Source organism: Anopheles moucheti, chromosome 3, assembly GCF_943734755.1.
Source record: "Anopheles moucheti chromosome 3, idAnoMoucSN_F20_07, whole genome shotgun sequence".
In the NCBI taxonomy this organism is placed as follows: domain Eukaryota; kingdom Metazoa; phylum Arthropoda; class Insecta; order Diptera; family Culicidae; genus Anopheles; species Anopheles moucheti.
The window spans coordinates 86,000,536-86,022,864 of NC_069141.1; the positions used below are offsets into that span (position 1 = coordinate 86,000,536).

General features: G+C 45.4%; 1 protein-coding gene across 4 annotated transcripts in view; it reads left to right on the forward strand.

Moving 5' to 3' along the window:
- Positions 1-1,498: 1,498 nt before the first annotated feature.
- LOC128300526 (uncharacterized) overlaps positions 1,499-22,329 on the forward strand; it is a 32,671-nt gene continuing 11,840 nt past the window's right edge. For 3 of the 4 annotated variants that reach the window (XM_053036616.1, XM_053036617.1, XM_053036618.1), the window contains exons 1-6: positions 1,499-1,617; positions 10,680-11,058; positions 11,629-12,325; positions 12,534-13,489; positions 13,559-14,366; positions 14,436-14,594. In XM_053036616.1, coding sequence (XP_052892576.1) covers positions 1,513-1,617; positions 10,680-11,058; positions 11,629-12,325; positions 12,534-13,489; positions 13,559-14,366; positions 14,436-14,594 — 3,104 coding nt within the window. In that variant the 5' untranslated portion in view covers positions 1,499-1,512. Of the gene's footprint in view, positions 1,618-4,455; positions 4,615-10,679; positions 11,059-11,628; positions 12,326-12,533; positions 13,490-13,558; positions 14,367-14,435; positions 14,595-22,329 lie in introns of those variants that run through there. The other variant, XM_053036615.1, reaches the window with a different exon arrangement.

Below are 22,329 nucleotides of genomic sequence, written 5' to 3' on the forward strand. Positions count from 1 at the left end.
ATTGATTTACTCCGGCTGACCAGGGGCTGGCCGGTTCTTTCAGCAGGCTTTTTGTTGTGTTTGTTGTTGTGGAATTTGCTAGGGTTATGCCTTTTTGCCACGATTCATCTTTATCTTACGTTCGTCACGAACTGTTGTGCTTTCTTCTTGCCGGCTAACGACCGGGCGTTGGTTTCCACTCTCCTTACCCACCGTTGGCACCTGTGCCAAGTTGGGACTTGGTTTGCAGTACTTGTTTGGAATTGAAACATTCAATTCTTTCCTAACCTAGCCCCCACCCCGATCCAACCGGACATGCTTCATTGTTGACAATTGTGTTTAAATTTTTTTAAATGCTAGATTGGTTTGCATAAACCAGGCACAAAATCCGCGTTAATGGTCGATGCTTACACATCGTTTCATTATGCTTTTGTAGCACGCTTGATGCACGAGAATGCGTGGAGAGTAATAAGTGTTCTCCATGTTATTTATTGTTTTGATACAAAAAATTAGTTTTTTTTATTATTGTATAACATTTTATCGCAATCAATGCAATACAATCTGAATGGACTGATTGGATGGAATGGATTATTCGGATTCAGTAAGTTAACAACGCGTGTGATCTCCAACTATTGCTAACCATGAGCAAAAACGAGCCAGTATGAACGAGATAGAGAATCTGGCATGAAGAATCTGTTGCAAAAATGGCATATTCATCATGGAGAAAACAACAAATCAGCATTATTGTCATTGGACGACTTCAATGCTATGATCCATCTACTACTTCCTATTACTATTTCGTAGATTAGAATTAATCAGTACTGATCTGCAGTCTGAGATTGCCTTTTATCTACTCAATTCTTTGGAATCTGCTACATTGCATAGTCTTAAACCAATGAACATTAAGTTAAGATTATTCTTTTCCTTGACGCGTAGAGTTATGGACAGCTTAACCTAGTACTGATAGGTAGGATTAAAGGGTTCTTTGTTACCTTATGGAAACTTTATTTTTTACATCTTCGAAATTATCTCCAGTATTTGCCACGTTACAGAGAAATATTTAGAGGCTCTCTTTAAACCCTCTCCGAGTGATAATGAAGTTATAATGAGCCCTCTCCAGTACTGCACCTTTCACTGTTTCTAAATATTCTCATTAATGTTAATACTAATATAATTAACACTTCTAATGGTTAGTGTAATGTTTAAGACAAATAACTTTTGAAAAGCTCGTGTTTAGCAGAATCTATTATCGCTACGCATAGAAAACCCCTCACCTCGCTTTCATTACGTCACGTCAATCTTCACTTTCTGCATCTTTTACCAGCTAGCTTTTCTTTTTTTGCTGTACAATAGTTAATTAAATGAAAAACCTCCACCAAACAATCACAAAACTAACAACGTGTGCTCCACTTTTAATTATCTGTTCCCCCTTTTTATGTTCCCCAGGAAGTCCGGACGTAGCCGGATGTTTCACCGACCGCCCCCCCACCGTCACCGTCATCAGCCGGCCCGGCCGGGACCATCCCTCCTCCTATGGGCAAGTGTGCCTCGAAGCAGCCAGCTCCCGGACTGAACGAATTTGGAAGCTCACCGTACCTTGCCATCTGCAGCGAAGATGACATCCTCTACATCAATGTGGTAAGTTGCAAACGCGAACTCCGCCACTGCTGATCCGCTTTACGAAACTGGCAGGATTAGCCTCCGGTACAAGCGAGTTCCACTGGTAATTGCTTTTGTTGAGCTGTGAGCTGCTATGCAGGGCGCTACCGACGGCGCCTCATTAGCATGCACATTCAACGCACTATGCACGCATCATGCCGTTGCATTTCGTTACAATGTTCTGTTACCGGTGTTGCAAAACTCGTACAAAAAAGAGTCTCCACTCGAAGGGGCCATTTCTCCCCATTCCATTCGATCATCGCTGGAAAACTCATCACATATTCACGGTGTCATGTCTCAGGCAAGCATTATCCGATCCGATAGCGGAAACTGTTTGTAATGATCAGGCAGTAAACAGCAAGACATTCGTTGCTTGATATGGCAGTACGATTGCGAAATGGTGTTGCTCACCATCCGTGTAAGGAAACTCCCGTCCGAAGCAAGAGGGGCTTGCATGTTAATGAGTTGTGGGCCATCAAAACAGCAAACGCTAATGATTCGACGCCACGAAGATCAACGAAGAAAACCGAATTAAGATTCATAACTTAAAAACCACAACGACCGGCCGTGTAACCTTCAACAGCACAATTAACAATTCACAACAATGCGAAGAAATGCTTTCAACTCACCCGTGGTCACTTTCGTTCTCACCTTTCCTTTCGCCAGCTGGAAAAGGCGGCGATGGGGCTATTGCATAAAACTCATTGCGGTGTAGCGTACAAAGAGCGCGTGCATCAACCACAAAACCCATTCCGAGATGACCTTGATGGCTTCATTTACTAGCCAGCCACAGCAGCCCGGCCCGCCCAGTCAGCGTGAAGTCTTAATTTTAAGCCTTGTGGAAGCGAAGGGGTTTCGCGCAACTACCGCAGGATGTGAAGTTTTCTCACCGTTTCGATTTGCCGTTTGGTAGCATTAGTTGCGGTTTTCCACTGTGGCCTGCAGTGTTCCCGACGCCTGCATTTCTTTGCTTTTTTTCACACCCACCGGCCGCCCAGGTCGTACGTGGCGAGTGTCTGCGGTGCTAGGCGCCACAGAAAGACACAAAATTAAAATTCATTGAAAATTGGCGGTTTCGATTGCACGTAATTGAAAATTATACGCTGTTAACGGATTAACCACCCAACGGTAATGGCAAGGTACGGCGAGAGCTGATCAGCTGGGAAAGTGATGTGACATGAGGGTGGGTGTGTGTGAGAAAAGCTTCGTGACCGTTTCCCATTTGTGACTCAACCGGTTGCTGCCTTTGTTTGTGGAGTGTGGAGATGCATTTCCTATGTTGGTCACAATGTTCGTGATGATTAATTTGCTTTGCTTTCATCTTTCAATCAGTTTCTTCCACACAGTATTGCAGCGTATTATGTATTTTAAATTTGAAAACTTAACCTTATTAATTGTACAATAAGTACATAATTGAAATGAAGCTCATGCTCTAAACATAAAACAAGAAATTTTAATTGTTTTAAGCTTGGAGACATTAGACAATTTCAAACCAATAAACCAACAAAAAATGTGATTATAGTAAGATCAAAAGGTTACCTCATAATTAACCGTATAAATTCAATGTTCAAAGTTGTTCTTCACCCCAATTGCTATTAGTCTAAATTTCAAACCAATTTGATACAATTTAAGAAAATCTAAGTTCACTTTTGAATTGTTCCTATTTTATTTGAAATGCACATAAAACTCGGTCCAATGTCTCTCGAAACATTTCATTGTTTCCTGCGAAAAAGTTGTACAAAATCGACATGATTTCATCTCGGCTAAATATAACTCAGAACAAGCTTCGTTAGGTCTACAACTGTATATATACATTCAACAAAGCTTTATCAGACATCGTGAACACGAATATTTTCACTCCTAGATGTCAGTGCGAAAAGGATACACCTTTTCCAGCCTACTTCCAACCTCCTTTCCAACGGACTTTTCACGAACCACTTCCAACGCACATGCGCGCCATATTGGATTCGAAGCGACGCAAAACTTTGTTTGCATCCATCGGCCTAAACAACAATATTATCCATCGGAGGGTGGAGGGGAGGGGGGGGGGGGGTGAAAATCCTCGCCTCACACGCACACTGACAAACGTCAGCTTTCCCGAACATTTTCCACGGTGGAAAATACCGAAGCTCACACATACACACAAGGCGCATTTTCTTCCTTTCACGGGCGCACGGCGGCGCACATACTTCCAGTGGCGATGGAATTGTAGGAAAATTTGATAGTTCTGCAGTGGAACCGTTCCTGACGGGCGTACGTTAAACCTTGGCTGCACGCTTGCGGTGCAACTCGCACAGACAGTTTATCTTTTCACTCCATCCTACACTTGCTGGTCATATGCAGCTTCAGAACGTGTGTTGTGTTACAGTGTGTGAGGAATGAAATCAATTCACACAGTGCCACATTCAGCCACCATTTGTGTAGCAGTGAATGGAGATGCCCAGTACGAGCAGTCTGCAATCGATAAATATTCACGTGATTCCAATGGAAAATGTGTGTCCCTTAGTGGAGGAAAAATAGTTGCAAAATAAGATATTTCTCTGCTGGAGCAAGATAAAACCAAACATAATTTGAAATAGTTCGACAAATATTGTGTGCACGTGTATGGTGAAGGTGGCAAAATTTGTGAAACTCTGATCGAACCAGCGCGCGCCGCTGCTGCACCAATCGGTCGGAACGTCTGCCCTTTTCCGGGCCATTATTTTCTACATCACCCCCGGGGGGACACCACCTGTCCCGGTGGTGCAATATATGTGTGAACCGTGTCCGCCGGTAGCTGCAAACTCCGGGCGGCCCTAGAGCATACGCTGTTCAGCTATGGATGAATGCCAGCATGAGCTCGACTTTGAGGAGCTAGAAAAATTGTGCATAAATACACCGGAGGACGAACTGTCAGCGGAAGAGGAGGACACAGGAACGGGCGAGCAAACGGGCGGTGGTGAAGAGGGAGGCGGACCAGGAAGGTTTGGAGATATGGTAAGTCGTGGATCGATTTTCTACTCCTTGCGTGTCTACTCTGCTGCACACTCGAAACATCTTGCCTGGGAACGGGAAATCTCCAGCAAAGAGTTCCGATGTGGGGGGAGACAGATAGGGAAAGCCATCATCCTATCTCGTGCAGGAAATCGATTCTACAAGCGGACACGTCATTTATGTACTCTTTTGCGTTCGCAACACTGTCGCCTACTTATGATGTTCTCATGAGAGTCTTAGCGAAAGTATGTACAGCATGACAGCGGCATTGTGGATCAGAGTTCGGAGAGCCTTTTGGAAGAATTTGATGTTATATATTTTCCAAAGTAAAACATCATTCGATTGGTGGTTTGTTACCCCTCAAAGACTATCAAATTACTCCGGTGGCCTTAAACCTTGATTTACTCAAAATTATTCCGAAGACCTTCGGGTCCTTCTTATGCCCATGGCCACAACGGCGGTACCGAAGGCTACACACAAGCAAACCCAGGACGAGAGCGTGTACATGTGTGTGGCTTCTGGTACGCATGCTCCACCGTTTGTTTACGTCTGCAGTTGTGTGGAACCATGTTAATGTACTACGTTCAGCAGCAATAGTCAAGCATCTTCTGCTCCATGAATCAGTTATGAACGGAGAACGATGAACGTTAAGAGCAATCGCTGCAGGTAATACTCATAATGAAATGCTAATGCGAAGGTTAATGTGGCCAGCATAAGCAGATATGATTTCATTAACGTGAAGATGTAATGATTCTGCTATGAAAAATGCAGCAGCTTTCCCTTTTACCTAATCGCTACATCTTGCACAAGTGCATGTGACATCAAACATAGTAATTAAGAGCATAAATAAATCAGATGCCATCGTAAGACGTAAGACCTGTGCTCAGATACACATTCCTTTCCTGCTGGAACATTCGCCATCATCCAGCGTCACCTTTCACGTAGGGAATTTTTCGCTAACTAAATACCATTCACACAAACCCGTCCGTGTCTAGTGGTGCAGTTGAAGTTCATGAACTTCGTTTGCCATCGCTAAGCGCCGCACCACCATTACAACCATCAGCATCATCTAAGCTACACACCGGTTATTGGCCTCGATCAGGTATCGGGAAAAGTGGCGTAAAAAGCCCACAAAACGATACGCGTGGCAACGAAGCGTCTACGTCTAGTGGTGCGCTCTGTCGCATGTTCTTTTACAACGCGCCAGACAGACGCCAGTGCACCCCTTTACAGACGCTTAATTATGGGTCTGCAGTTATGGAGCCCTTCTATTTTACTGCAATAAAATATTCACAATGATACTTGTCCCAACTCGGTTTCAGTAGGTTCAAATCATTCGAATATAGTTACTTAACATATATCAACAAAGCGCTGTCAGAATGCTAATACATGACATTGACATTTGGGATACTAATACTTGGTTTTGACATTTCAACAGTTGCTTAAGATTGCAGCACTCCCCCTACACTCGCTACGCAACAATGGACACGAAAAACCAGTCTCATAACCACCAAGAACGATTACGGCTTACGAATGTCTTCAGGTCAAGCTGAAACCTACACTCGGGAGTTAGCACATCCACCAGGCGGCATATTAAACCGCCTACCAAACGTGCCAAACCGACCGCGAGCTGGTCGATGTCAAATGTGCAAATGAAGCAAATGTGACACCGCATTGCATAATAATTGGATTTCCGCGGAATAAGAAGCGGGCAGGTGGACACCGGGACCACGGAATCTTCCGCTCTCCCGCGCCGAACAACTTCGTTCCGGCCATTTTCACTAACGGATTTAGCCACAAATATGCTCGCGTGCCCATAACTAATCCAAACCCCCCCGGTTCTGTCGTTACTGTCCACCAAGCGCACACCGGCTTTAAACAGACCGGTCATGGTTTGACAAATTTTGGTTTTTTTTTTCGTGCACTTTCCACGCTTCGTTGCGCTTTCCCGGCATTTACGCCCGACGGTGTACAATTTATTTTCATTTGCCGATTTGATTGTTGTGGCGTTTGTCTCTCTGGTCGAAAATCGTCATCGCGCTCGGTCCACTTTCGATTTCTGCACAACGCTTCTCTCGAGCGCGTTCTGTTGTTGCTGCCAGTACGAAATTGGCCCCAAAAGTCTGGAACCGGGACGGGTGAAAGTCACGATTTTTGCTGCATAAACATACACAACGCACACACTGCTACAAACTGTACCATGCCCGGAACACATGGCGTTTTGCAGCCAGCCGAGAAGGGCCATCGAAAATTGGGCTGAAAATTGCTAAAATTTCAACTGCAGAGCATATAATTTTCCGAACAATTCCACGATCTCTCTCTTTCGTCGCTGGATTTGGGCGTGCGCTGCAGTGTGATCGTGTGGACTAGGGGGGATCCCATTCGATACAATGCTTTTAATTTTCGTTCGATTGTGCACAGCAATAAAAAAAAAACATTGAATGAAATATTAGTTCGATTGATACAACGGTTAGCAAATAGAGGAAAAAAGTGATGAATACTTTCAAATTTCGAAAGCATATAAAAATCAACATGCGATATGCTGAGCTAAAGGTATAAGCAGCATGCAATGGATTCCTTTCCATTTTGCTCTGATAGTGTTGTTCGGGTTGGTTTTTTTGCTTTCCTGTTCGTGCTAGTGTTGTGCTTGCTTTGGCCCCCAAAACGATTGGGGTGCTGATCTTCTGTTTCATCCCCTTTTTTTTACTATATACCTGACTTCTATCGAAAGCTCATCGTTCAGGAAAAGGCACCCAATGGCACTGAAAGACTCGCGTGTTGCTCCGTCATTTCCCGGATCTATCGCCACACGGACACCGCCGTTCGTGAGATTGCGGGCCAAAGATAAATAAATATAAAATGGCATAGTCGGTGTGCGGCAGAAAATCGACTAACCGAACGCGTTGACGCTTGTTTGCCGATGGCGATGTTTCCTACATAAACAACAATCGATTTACCACCAGCTCTTGCAGCGGTATGAAGATGAGAGAATGAATGGTTGTTGGAAAAATAAAAACACTCCAGATACCGGTGCAGGAAACCAGTCTTCGATCGCAGATCGCACTCTCTGGGTCTCTGCGCCACAGCACAGTACAGGGCGCTGGGGATAATTGAAGCCACACATAAAACAGACATGCGATTAGATGCGCAAAGCATTGCAGCTAAGCGGTTTAATGCGGTGCAGAAATGGCACACAATTTACCCTTACCAACCCTAAAACGATAGCGATCTTCATCCAAATAGGGCTATAGCAAGAGCAGTGCAAGCCCTTTTTTGCTCACTGTTTCACATTACCATCACCACCACCACAACCACGGAGTCAAAAGTTGCTGCGGCTCTGCAATGAAAGGTTAATAACAGGTTAATTTCATCCATTCCATTCAATTTTCCAACCAAAGCTCTCGTTGGGTATTGCAAGCCAAACGATCACACACAGTCTATTGTGCATTATTGCACCGGTTGGCACATAATTGGATAAACCATAATGAAGATAAACGGATACACTTTGCTCAACGACACTAAACTGCACCAGAGCCAGAGGAGGGGGAGAGAGGGACAGCTTTCAGGGCACTTGATAAAAAGCGATAAAAAGCTTTTGTGGTGGAAAATTATGTAAGCCTCATCATCATGAACCTTTCTTTAAAATCTCGTATGAGCTGTTATGCATTTCGTTCCTGACGAGTTGAGTTGAATGGCTCGTGGTGCACACATGGTATCAAAACATACTTAAAGCGGAATTTTATACATCGCTCACTAAGATCCCCCATGATTCGGTGCTTAGCGTGCTTTGTGGAGCTTATATTAATGCGCCATGTGACAGTTTTTGGCAATACAAATCGTGTGTGTAAGGCTCAATTGAGTTGGCCATATGCCAAGAGCACAGCAATCGATTCTTGAAAGTCAAAAGGAGAAACGGACCATTTCGCATCAAGATTTTATTTGCTGCAGTGTGGAAACTAAATCTAATCCAGCCGGGTATATAATGTTCGGTCATAAGGTCAAATATATTCTGCTCATGGTCTGTACGAGTTTTGTTCCACATTGCAGATTGAGATGTTTATTGATGGTTTAGAATGCAATAACGAGCAGATAAAATAGTAAAGCCTGTATTGCACCGGTCAACAACACCCACGGTATAGGGGTTTGAATCTTCACTACACTTTTTCCTTGTTCTCCCCCATATGCAGAGATAGCTCTGTGACTGATTCGCTAAATGAGCGGGGTGGTATTTCTATTCACAGATGGGCTCTTATTTTGTGTTGGGGTCTTTTAGGGTGTGTGAAGGCCAACATCGAAAACGAGTTCTATTGGAGTGAAAGAAGAAGGTGAAAACAGCGAAAGCAAACATCACAAACATGCTCTTTCTTCGTATTCAAAAAGCCCAACAACCCTAGCGCACATGATGGTGTTGTTGAAACACTTCCTGCCATTTTCGTGCAATAATCTCGTCCCATTAAAAACAAGACTGGTCGTGTTCACCTTTCTCCCAAAATGAGCCATTCCTTTAATTAAAGAAACAACAACTGTGCCAAAAATTATCTCGCTTTTGGAAAAAAATAAAACAAACCCAACATAGCTCGCACTCGCCACAGCTTTGTACCTATACAGCGTATATGTTGCTGCCTTTTTTCGTTCGTGGATTATCTTTTTTGGCCCCTTTTTTGTGACCGATCGTTTGGATGGCTCCTGTGGTATGTATTTGTTGTCCTACATTTGCAAATATGCAGGCCTCAGGAGTATGCAACCTACAAAAACGTTTATGCTCAACTAGAGACAACAAAAACTATAGCGTAACTACTGTAGTTAAACACCCTTTCCGGTACTATTATCTCATCACTGCACCCTCCCCACCAAAGCTACTTTCCTTTCGATTAGGTGTATGAGAGATCACACAGCAAAAAGAAACTAGCAATGGAATTGCAAGCGCCCCCCAGGAAGGGAAGACGCCCTCGGGTCGAACATATGCTGAAGGTCTCGTGCAAATAGCCACCAAGGCACGTCCAACTGACTTACCCGAAAGTGGAAATGGAAAAACACACATACTTGAAGTAAATCGGATCGACCCAGGTCATAGGCTTTCGTGTGGCTATGGACTGGCGAACGACCGCAAAGAAGGGTGGAGAGATATTGGCACGTTAAAGCCAAAACATGCACATTAGCCGGAGTTCAAACGTTCAACCCATTTAGCGCGTGTCCGGTTCAGTTTCGGTTAGTTAGTTAAGCGAAAGCATACAAATACCACAACGAACCTCTTTCTATTGATTACTTTCAAACGATGTATTTAACGTATTTTTTTTGTTATTTTTTTAGCATACAAACCCATTGAAATCAAAGCTCCCAAACTCAGTAGAAAAGGTTAAACGGTGCAGTTGCAAGTTCCTGTAAAGTTGGCATTTGATTGCATCCGTACGAAGGGAAGGGAAAATTGACAAAGTTGAAGGTTGTTTTATGTTTGTCTGCCTTTAATGGAAAACACACAAAGCTCTGCTGGCACGCCGTAGGGAAGCAACACGATGGTAACGAGCCGTACGCAAATGTTTACATTGGATCGGAATGGAGCAGCCCAGCCGTGGCCTTGGCAGTGAGCTTTGAGTCAACAGCTCGCTGTTTGTTATGCACCTTCGGAATTGCTTTTACCTGCTCAGCACCCCCTTTTCATGGAAAAGTTTTTGGGATTTACAAAGTTCCACGTGCAGTGTGGATCGTACATTATGTTTCAAATTGAAACCCTCAGGGCATGCTGTTGCAGCTAGTGAATACTTGCTTTCAAAAAAAAAAGGTCAAAGGATCAGACTTTTTAGTGTGTGCGTGTCGTGTCTTCCTGTTCCTCGTATCCTTAGATCGGTGTTAGTATCGATCACTCATCGCCATGTTGTCACAATTGTTAGTAAACAGAACATTGTATCATCAATAACCGCAGCCTGACAGCTCACTTCTGTTGGGTGTACTTAAAGACTAATTATTAACCATACATAGCATAACCACATAGACGAAAGTAATAACGTTCACAATAAATCATCTAACGTCTCTTCATGTTCCTCTCTTACCCCGCATGCGACTCTTCGCAGGGCCAATCGGAGAGCAAGAAAGCGTCGAAGAAAGCCGCAGCCACCGACACCGGTCTGCATACCAAGGGAACGGCTATGTCGTTTGGTTTCAAGAAGCACAAGGTGCACCAGGCGACCAGCAACAACGGTACGATCGGCACGACCGGAACCAACAAATTGGCACCGGGCGGTGGTGGCGACGGTAGTGGCGGCGGTACGGAACCAGTCCCGGGAGCGGTCGCTAATCAGATCAAGAAGTTCAACAATAACAACCTTACCAACAATAACAACAGCAATGCGACACTGGAAAGGGAGAAAGCGGAAAGGGAGCTGGTGCACGCGACCGTCATCACGAACCCGGGCGTCGACGCGGCATTTAGCGACAAGAACGGAAATACCGGTAAGTGTGGTGGCACAACCGTGGAGGACTGTTGTTCCTTTTAACGATGTGTGCCAACGTAGCAGAAAAGTAGATAGTTTGCAGTGTTTCTTAAGCTGGCTGGTGTTTGCTATACAAACAACCTCTGGTGCTGCTTATTTGCGTTTCGGTTTGGAAATCTCGCTAGTCATGATCTTCGGTGATTGGACCGAATCCGATTAATAATGACATTCGGTTCAACCACTTGAGGTCAACGGCATCGTGTGACAGGTGGTTGATTAGATCGGCAGTCCTTCGATAGCAGTTGATCTGCAGGCGCTCGATCATTTCCGTACGCACGCGTTTTCGTAGCTAAAGATTAACCGATCCGAATGTCAAACGCTTACCTCATTGCACTATTCGGATGTTCGTTCAATCAAAGTATTGTTTTCGGTAATAGTGTCGGCATTAAGTAAAAATCAGTGGTGTAAACATTTGCTAGATCGTGTTAACTACATCTCTGTCGATCATTACACAGCGTTACAGCGCGTATAGCCTCTCGTCCATACGATTTATGTTTCTCTGTTTTGTCTTTCTGTTTTCCCACTTCAGGTTCAATTGAATCGGTAGACGATACGGGCGGAGGAGGTGTTGGCCGCAATGCATCCAACGGCCGTACCACACCCCGACTGCAGCCCGCAAAGAAGGACAGCCATGGAGCACCGTACCGTAGCAATCGGTTCGGTTTCCGCACCAACAACATCGTCCGGCCGGCATCGGTCGGACTGCAGCCCCGGGTGGCCAACGATTTTGACAAACATTCCTCCAATACCAACAACAACAGCATCCACACCAATAACAACAACAATAACAACGTGTACGTCGTTAGCGATAAACGCCGCTCGAAGAGTGCTTCGTCGGCGGCATCCGCCCGCACAACCTTTACGCCACTGTCCGGCACAACGGCAACACCGGCTGCTGCAACCGGAACCGGTGGGAATGCGGCCATGGCACTGAACCAGCACGCGTACGGTGCGGCTGGTGGTGGTGCAGGTGCGCTGCATCGTCCAATGCCGAAATACCAGGCGCCGAATACAAAAATAACTCACAACACGCCGCCAGCCACCAACTACGGGTCGTCCGGCGGTGGTTATGGGACTTATCAACAGCAGCAGATGACGAAATGCAACCAGGAGGAGCATAAAAATACTCAGCATTCCGGTGCGGGCCTGAAGCAACCGGCCCAACCGCATCAGTATACGCACGGTAGCGAAGCCGGACAGAACGCGTCCGGCAGTGGTGGTCTATGGTAAGTAATTCGGTGGTCAACTGCGATTCGGTTAGAAGAAGATTATACTTACGCATAATGGAGCTAAACAGTTTTCTTAAAGCGTTGTCATCTGCGTCACGCTGTTGCGTACGTCGAACTGTTTCCTCTCAGAGGCATTCATCGTAGCGTTTGGGAAGCATACATTTATTAATAGCTTATATTCGTCTGTTATTTTCCCTTTTTGTAGCGCAAAACCACCACTGGCCGGTAATGGCAGTGGTAATGGCACGACAGCTACGGCCAAACTAGGTCAGGAAGCGGCAACGACTGCGAGCAAGTTTACGCTGCATTCGTCCAGCCTTCCGAAACCGCAGTATCCGGTGTCGATCTCGCTGACCGGCACCACCTCCGGCCCATCCGCCAGCTCACGGTACACGATGGACACGAAGGGTGCCAAACATGCAGTGAACGTGAGTCGTAAAGAGTTCGCCAACACGAACGTGACCGGTGCGCCGGCCCTCGAGGATACAACCACAACGACGACCAGCAGCATCCGTATGCCGAGGCAACGCTACCGTAATCTAGAGATGGTAATGAGCGGCAGACACAAGTTCGAGGTGCGTGATCTCGAAGCGCTCACGACGGAACCGATCGTACCGCTACCGCTTCCGGAACTACCGAGCGCATTTTGCAGCACAACCAATCAGCGAACCGCACCGCTCAGTGGACTGATTCGATCGACGGAGCTGAATGCGAGCGCTAATGCATCCACGCTGCACGATGACATTGATATCAACGACAATCGGTATGAGACGGGCGAACCCGGCGCCGACGAGGAGACGGAAGGAACACCCACGAGCCCTGAAGGTGGTGAGGTTCAGAAGGAAAGTTTGGAGGAGGAAAAACTGTTGCGCGATAACAACTCATCGGAGAAGAGCTTGAAGGGGGGTGCGCTGATGAAGGATCTGGTTGAGAGCTACGAGGAAAGCAAGAGTTCAACGCCGAGTTGTTCCAGAGCGTCCTGGTTCACTGCTGGTGAGGCACTCGCAGCAAAAGACTTTGGTATTCGCAGCTTGAGCACTAGCGTTGAGAGCAGCAGCACTTCGAAGCAGACTGATTCGATGCCAAGGAAAGTACAGGAAGAACCGGACGAGGAAGACATTAGCTCCGTTACCATTACGGCGGGAAATCCTTCGGCATTCTGTAAGTATAATTTAGTGATGGTGGTGATGATGGTGCAAAGTTGCTTATTTTTTGTTGATTCTTTCTTAGCTTCCATCTCAGCGCCAGTTCCGATGGATATTTCCACCAATCTGGACAGTGTGTCAGAGGTGCAGATCAGTTTCACCGATCCCGGAACCGACCCGCTAGCCTCGAGTGAGGCCGACGTACCGAACCAGATGTACCGCAATGAGCAGACAAAGTTTGCCGAAATGGCCGCCGCCATCAGTGACGTACTGCTGCTGGACGATGAAACCTCTCCAACCGATAGTCTGGTCAGCAGCTGTACGGAAAATTCGGACGATGCGAAAAAGCCACGTCATGCCAAGAAAGCGGTGGAAAACACGAAGGAAAAGGAAAAGGATATCGATGAAATTTCACCCGAACTGGACGAACTTACCAGTCCCGTTTCGCCCGGCACTCCGACGCATGCTTCCAACTCTCTGTCGCTGTCGGACGGTGGAAGAGATTTTTTAATTGACGATGAAATAGCCGATCAACCGGGCCTGGTGTTTGATGAGGGTAGCACACTGGATCTTGGTTCGCTCAACTTAAACCTGACATCACAAAAGACCGACACACCAACGCTGAAGGACAACCATCATAATCGGGCGGGTGTTACACCTGGTGGAGCTCCGCAACCGACGGCAATCAAAGCGACTCCTCCAACGGCAGCAAAACCACGCAAAGTTATGCCGGATGCGTACGAATCGCCGGCCCTGTCGCGAAAGTCAACTCGCAGCGGCAATCGCATGGCTAGAGCCGAATCACTGGACACATTGTCTCCGTGTGACTCGATCGCATCGGATGACTTTATGCTTGACTTTGACTGCAACAGTAGCATGGATTCGATCGATCGGTAAGATTGCATCGTTATTAAATCATTTAATTACATATTATACAAGATGATTCTTCTTACCATTTATAGAGTTGCTCGATCCAGTATGGGAGGCAGTGCTACAGGGTTAAACTCCATGGATGAACTGCAGCTGTGGTCCGAGCTGGAGAACAAAGGGGGCCACATCATACGCGAGTGGAGCACACTACTTCGCAGCAGCCCTCAAAGCATCAGCAACAATACTAACAGGTAAATTGTTTATTATTTGATCCTCTTAGTTGATTCTACAACTTGTGAACACTATTTTTTACGTGGTAAAATTATTTCTCAAACAATCTGCCAGAAAATGTAAACCGATCGCATGGTGAAATTTGTGCGCCTAAAAGTATGCAATCGCGCGTACGTATTATGGTACGTTTATAGCATGCTGCAAGAAAGCGTATTGGAGCATCGGGTTGCTTCAAAATCACAGTTTGCTATTTTCATAAATGTTATTAGCTATGTGTTCTCCTATCAGTTTATTATTCATCATTGTTAATCATTGACGAACATACATTTATATTAGATTATGAAAAGCTGAAGATATGTCAAACCTCACTCTTAATATGATGTGTCTATTCTGGACACTTTTAATTTTTGTCTTCCGATCCCCGTAGGGTTTGCTCCATTCTGACAAGTGAATGTCTAAACAGTAATCCATCCAAATTGGCTTACCCTTTCGCATGGTTGCACTAATTCCCGGCGTGTCTGACACGTTGATGTAAACCCAGCTAGTTCGACCCTAATGAGAGCGGATTACCGTCACCCTCATTAGGGACGTGATCCCCCTACGGGCAATCCATGATTGTCTTTCCTACCGGCCTTAAGGTGCCGGTCGGCAATGCTAAAAGAATAGCACAGCAGAGATAGACACATGTACGCAAATAGCGGACCGTCTTTTCGACCGTCCAGAGTACTAACGTTTGCCATTTCCGGTCCCTCTCCGAACTTGGCCCCATTCATTACGACGTTGACGGTTATCGAGCAAAAGCTGAGCTGAGGAAGGGAACCAAAAATGCACAACTAAGCTATGTGGATTCCCTTCACACGTGTAGTTGCTATGCATTGGCACACTGTTTGTCTATGTGCCTTGATGGAATTTGAAACATTTTAGAGTATTCAACCGACCACCAAAAAACGGAAGGCAATGAGTGGGGGTAATTGCGACTGGGCTCAAAATTCAAATGGAAAATCGCTTCCAAAGCGTAACTGGAGACTACGTAGCGGAGCTCATTCATGCCTTGTCAGGGAGCTAACCACCCGTCAATCCACTCCCGCTCCCGTGTTCTACACGTAGCCCCAAACAGCTTGTTCTTCATGCTTTTTGAAAAATTTGTTTTTCCTCCATCCTTCAAAGCGTAACTAATGGCGATTATGATACACGGGGGCAGATTATCGCGATCATGTTACTACCATTTCCATTGGTTGAGTGAAAATGGGAAGACTGCTATGGCCGCCGCATATTTGCCACACGGCAAAAGAAGCATGATGTTGCAACATTACGCCTTTTAGCTGGTCGGTAAGTTCGTTCTATAAAGGGCGTACGGTACGGTTAATCGGTTTACTGTTATGCAGAGCGTCTAGATTGAAAAAGAACGACGGGCTAGCTCGTCGTTAGTCCTAAAGTATGATGAGTAGTATTGCTTTAAAAAAATCGTAAAAAATAGAATCTTTAATTCAGAATAGATGTGAAGTACCCACCTTCACATGAAGTAAAAATAGTTTAAAAAAGCAATGTGCAAATTATCATGGTACTGGCTGTTTCCCGGAACATATTAAGCGTTGCTTGGTGCATTTTAAATGTTTCTTCCGATAAACCTTGCAAAATATGCATTACAGGGTTTGTAATAAATAAATGATTCTCCTTTTTAAGCCGCCCGTGCATGTTGGGAACTATTTTAGACGGCGCTAAGCAGCGAACCTTTTTGCAAGAACCTTCTTGATGAACTTGCACTAAAAACCAAAATACCAAAGCGTAACACCGTTACGAAATGCATCGCAACACTGCATTAACCACAATTTGCAGCCACAGCTCTCGCATGACTGCCCTTTCTCGGACGCGCTTCAAGCAGAGGGTGTGTGTTTGTGTGCGGACATAGACCACAACATTGCGCCGCGTGTATTGTTTCGGCCTGCCAGCTGATGAGAACGCGTTTCCGTGCACACTAGTAGTGGTGTCGGGAAAGCCGGTTTCTTGAATACCAGCAGAAAACGAACGAGATCCCTGCTCTCGCTCTCTCGCTTGATCTCACCTTGATCTGGTACCATATCTTCGTAATGCTGGGGTTTATTCAAAAGTATCCTGAGGAAACTATTAAACCATAATATAACAATCAGTTGTAGATGTGTTTCGTGGAAAAGATCAACCTCACTGTTAAATTGAATCGTTGGAAGGCTTTTTCAACACGCAACGGGCACCTATGTTGCACTCACACAGGTGGGTTTTGCTATAACACCCCACAGCGTTCGTTACAAACCCCACCAACACCAGCAACGGACCAACTTTTTCCACGCAAGCCCACCCCTGGTGCGCCCCGTGGAGGGTGTGAGTCACACGCACCCGTGTGCTGCGTGCTCATAGCCCACAGCACACCTCTCGGATGCTTTTTGGGCTCCGTCAGCACCGTCAGTCAGTTCTTGGTGGCTACGTATTACGGGCACAACACACATCGCCGGTGTATTCGCTGGTACACTACTCTGCACCGAGTGTTTCTACTCTCCTGCGTACAGTGATCGTTGCTATCACGATCACCACGAACACGGTGTGAGGCAAGGTTATCTGGCGCGATCAACCTCAATCAATGGCGATGGTGTGGTGGGGAGCTGATTTGATAGAGGGCAAAGATCGCCCTCATGGTCAGCTGTGTGTTGGGAGGCTGCCGTGGGCAGCGGTGGTTTGATCTCGCCAGAAACTATTTGGAGCATTTTCACGGTTACGACCAGTGTGGTGTGGTGTGGTGATGCTGTAGCCTGTTGTTTAGTGGATGAGACAAAGAAACGTCTCTCTCTTAAACGACTTATGTTGTGTGTACGCCACGCTCACCTGTTCTCTTCTACGATGATGTGTGATGCTCAGTAGAAGAAGTGCATTCGGACGAATGCATTGCAGGCAGTGACGTAGGTTTAATTGTTTGCGATGGTTAGCTTCTAATTTGGACATCTTACCCTACCAGCAACCAATGGAAGGGATGTTGATGTGACGGATTCGAGCTAGGATGAGCTATCGTGTGCATGGATTACGATCGCGTGCTTGTGTTTATGGTGCATTTCCTGCGAACTTGTGGCTAGCTTCAGGGTCAACCGAGAGTAGCAAGTGGAAGATTAGTTTCTTGTGGTTGTTTGGCCAGTGTGACTACGGTGTTGTGGTAACCACCACCACATCACCACAAAAGTGTGATTGGTAAGGTGGAAAAGATATTTTTATTACCATCCGTCACTCTTTCTCAGTGTTTCGCTGTGTTAGGCGCTTTTATTTGGTTTGTTTGGTGTTGATGCACTTCCCAAAGAAAAGAGAAATAATATTCCGATTGCGGTTCGGTGGCGTAGAAGCAAACAGTGTCGGTCTACAGTTCAGTGGATCGCGTGGTGTATTATTAGTTTGTCATTAGTGCAGTGGTAAAGTCGGCATATTTAAACGATCAAAATAGATTAAAATTGCCAGTATAACAGTAGTGTTATACGCTACAATACATTTGTTTATCTTGTTTAGCTTATTCTTACCGTGGTGTAAGCCTAGTAGAAGTTCACCCGTTCCCAACCATACCGCGAAAAAATAATAACAGCAACAAACCAGCCAACCTTACTCACCAAAAAACCACAATTTACAGTTTATACCGCACGTTCATCAACCCCTTGACGTAAATAGCCCAGCACAGGGTTGAAAACGACTCGAGAAAAGCCTCCCCGTTTCCATTAAGAATGTTTGCTCTCGGCTAGCGCTTCCACTTTGGGCAAGTTTTGTCTTTCGGTGTTGATGTTCCAGCATAAGCCCACAGTCACGGTGAACGAGAAGTGAAAATTGAACCCCAGAAGCTTTTGGTTTTGCCGGCTTCCGAAGTGTTGTTAGTGCTGCTGCCAGTCAAGCGAATCCAGCCGGGGGCGGATGGGAACGCCAGTGCCCCGAGTGGTGTAATGCAGTGAAGTGTTCCATCGGTACCCATCGTACGAAAGCACTAACGAGTAAAAGAACATCTTTGGAGAAGATCATCCACATCAGTCAAACGCCGCAGCAGAGTGTAACACAGACATCACGATCACGATGAAGGATTGTGAAACATCGGTACCAACGCCGGCAAACAGTCCCTCGACATCGTCGTCGGTCGTTCTGGCGGAGAAACCTCCCGCCAACAATAATGGGTAAATGATCGTTTCCATCTCGTAGGTACTAGTGTGGTGTATTCCAGTGTTATGCAGTCTCTTTTTAGGACAGAAGGGGTTTCCTTTCGAAGGGGGGTATGAAAATTTCATACCCGGATGAAGAAACTAGACCATCGTTTCTCGTGTTCATTACGCTATTCTATTCAAATTTCATCACAACGTTTACCGCTGCAGGAAGCAACTTGGGAATTGTATGCATCTTTTCCGACCTGTCAGTACATTCGCAGGTTCTAATTTTCATTTAAACAGAGTAGGCGACATGTGAAATATTTTCACATCAATTGATGTTGAGGGAATAATGCTATAAAAATAATTTGATAGACAGTCCCCCAGGAAAGGGAAGCCTTCTGGTGAAAGGAAATTGCTGTAAAACCTTTATTAAACCCAACTGTAACTGAGAAGGAGGTTTTTATATGCAAAGCTCCTTCTTTAAACAATCATTAAACCATCATTTCCAACGGACATTTGCATGAATCTAAAGCATTATTTATTATTTAATGAGAAGAATTATTAATGGAAGCTGTATTCACCCTCCAACTTTTCGTTTTTCATCCAATCAATTATACATTTCTAGCAACGATTCGCAATTTCTTTCCACTGCTGTAAGATTTTGCTGAGCTTCGCTGGCGAAAAACTCGCACGCAAATAAAAATAATTCACCAATAAATTCAACCAGTTTGGAGAAAACTCGTTTCACTCATTAAAAGCCAAAATAGCACCAACAACGCCTAATTACCATAGAATCAGATTTGAATTTATGCTCACGCAAACGTGCAACCTTTTCACCCATTCAAGCGTGTACAGGCCTTTAAAGTGTTTCATCTTGCAGCAAAAAAAAATACATTAAATCCCATCTTATCAATGGTACCGCCGATGGTCACGACTTACGCTAATGTGCATGCAGTCCCCATTGATGTGTGACCCGGTTCATTGTGAGTAAACACAGCGCCCGAGATAGAGTGGCGCGGTTTTTGTTGTGGCGTCGTTAGTCTCGCGTGTTTTTCGCGTGTGTTACTAAACAGCAGCAAACGGTTTCGGTGCGCAGGTGAACGTCACATGAGTGGAATGAAGCTTATCGCCTTTCTTGAGCTATTGTGTAGCTATTTTAAATAGTGATTGCAATGTCTTAAAATAGTGCCGTTGATTGATGGAGGCATTCGAATTGATGAGGGAATTTTGGCTTAGAAATTACTGTGCAATTTATTTAACATTTAAAATGACTTTTTCACCCTGACTAATTGCACAGTGTCAGAGCGGTTCACTTTAATATGCGGCACGGTTGGGTCACAAAGCTGAACTAGCGATAATTATTGGCTGTTTTTTCCTCACTTACCGGACGTCAACCGCTGGGTTTTGAAGGCCGTGAAACTTAAATGCTCTTGACCCGGTAGCAGCAACGGTGACTGTGATGGCGATATGCGAACATGCAGCAGTAGCATTAAAGCATTTTCCACCACACGTGGGTAGTGATGTAGTGGTAATTTATATACTGCTGCAGCAAAGCTCACAGGAAGCTCTACTGCGGTCTTTGATAGGCTATTGAATAGAAGACGAGAAGACGACGGTTTAAAATTCGTTTAAAGTGTTAGTCATTTAACAACTTCGTTATTCAGATTTGTTATCTCCTTATCTTATTTCTATGCTATAATCCTGTTTACTATTTACAAAATGGAACTGTTTTTTTTTGTTAACAAAATTTTAATTTACCCCAGCTAACCACTTCATTACAACAATTTGTCACCCCCAAGCGTTGATCTGCTTACCAACCCACAAAATCATAATCTCTCGCGGTGAACTCCACCCCATTTGGTAATCGGAAAAGTTTCCGCACGAAAGCGAAAATTGGCCCCTCGCTGGTGGCTCCGTGTGGGACCAGTTATCGAAGCTTAATCAATTAATTGTGTGTTTCGCGCGCACCTGATCCTCTTTGCGCATAACCACAACAATAACAAAAACACCAACTTCCGTTGCCGGAAGAGCCCGCGACTTGGTTTGGCCCGAAACGGAAGAAATGTGAAAACAAAATTTGCCTTGACGCATACCAATGAGAGGAAAGATTCCATTTCCTATCAAACACTGACCTAGGCCAATACGAGATGTAGTTCCGTAAGTCAGTTGCTTATAACAACAATCTTCTCTGCTCCCCGAGTTCCATCGTGTGGCCCGCCCCTGTTGTACTGATATAGAAAGTAAACTTGATTGCAGCCCCAAAATCACCATCCGTTGGTGTGTTGGGTGGTGGTTGATAAGGTGGGCTCTTGTAGGAGCCAGACCCCCACCAGTCCACTACACCAATCATGTATGCGAGTGCGTCTGTTTGAGTATGCGATAACATTCCGCAGAAGCACATCCAATAATGATTATTGATTAAACGCATCCGGATTTATTACAAGATCTGCCGCAAGCATCAGCTTCCTTCCGTTGCGGTAACAAATGTTTTGTGGTGCAACATTTTAATGTATCGGTTGCAGCTCGTTTAACATCATCCCCCCATTCCGGTACAATCACGTCCTCCGCAACAGCAAAACCTTCCAAAACGATGCGTGGCCTGTTGTGGCCGTGTGTGATATAATTTAACGATTTCACGAACCCATTAACAAATGGTGAGTGGAAAATTGGTTCACCGAACAAGATGATGGCCGGCCCCCCATGAGGCGCGCACCGCATGTTACGATTGTGACCAAAGGCTCGGACGCGCATTTCCCAGACGACGTGATGCAGTAGGAACGATGAGTCACAGCAACATGGTGGCCGATTGTCCCGAAACGACTGGAGGTGTTTTCCGTTCACCGTAGGTGTAGAATGTATTGGTGACGCATGGTTGACCACGACGCTCAAGTCTGCGCGAGGTTAAGAGAAGTTCGATACGGATTGTTAGTTTATTGTAGGTCTTGGGTGTGCAAGATCTACCATGCGTGGTAGATCCACCAATAAACCTGACGCGATCATTCGTAGGGCAAGCATTCCTGTGGGGGAGGTAGCCTTATTCTGGGTGATTTAACACCTCATCTTTCTACCAAAGAACCGGCGTGTTGGTAAAACAGTACCAATAAAACTTATGCCACATCTGCCACATTGATCATGATGAAGGTGGTTGGTATAAGTTCCTTTCACCTCTTACAAAACTACCCTACAGCTGACTGATGGAGTTCCGTCAGGTGTGTCATCTATTTAATTAAGCTTCAATCCAACATTATCTCACACGTGTAGAGATGCCGCAAGATCAATGAGTTGGAAACGAACGTCAAAGTTTTCAATACTTCTCCTTAATTTCAACCACCATTGCTGCAAATTGAAAATATTCCAAGTATTCTGACTCACAGCACTACACAGAGATCAAATATTTAAACTGCTCACAATGCCTCACAAGAAGAGGGCCGTTCAGATTCAATATTTATGTAGCTTTTGTTCGGCAAACAGTACGCGCAAAACACGGCACGCGGGACGCGTGCTAGACGTATAAACATAAACCATGGTGTTTTATCGTTTTCGCGTACTGGCAAAGATCTGCCCCCAAACGTGTGCTACAGAATGTGACAAGATTCACCTTCCGTCACCGGTGGTTGTG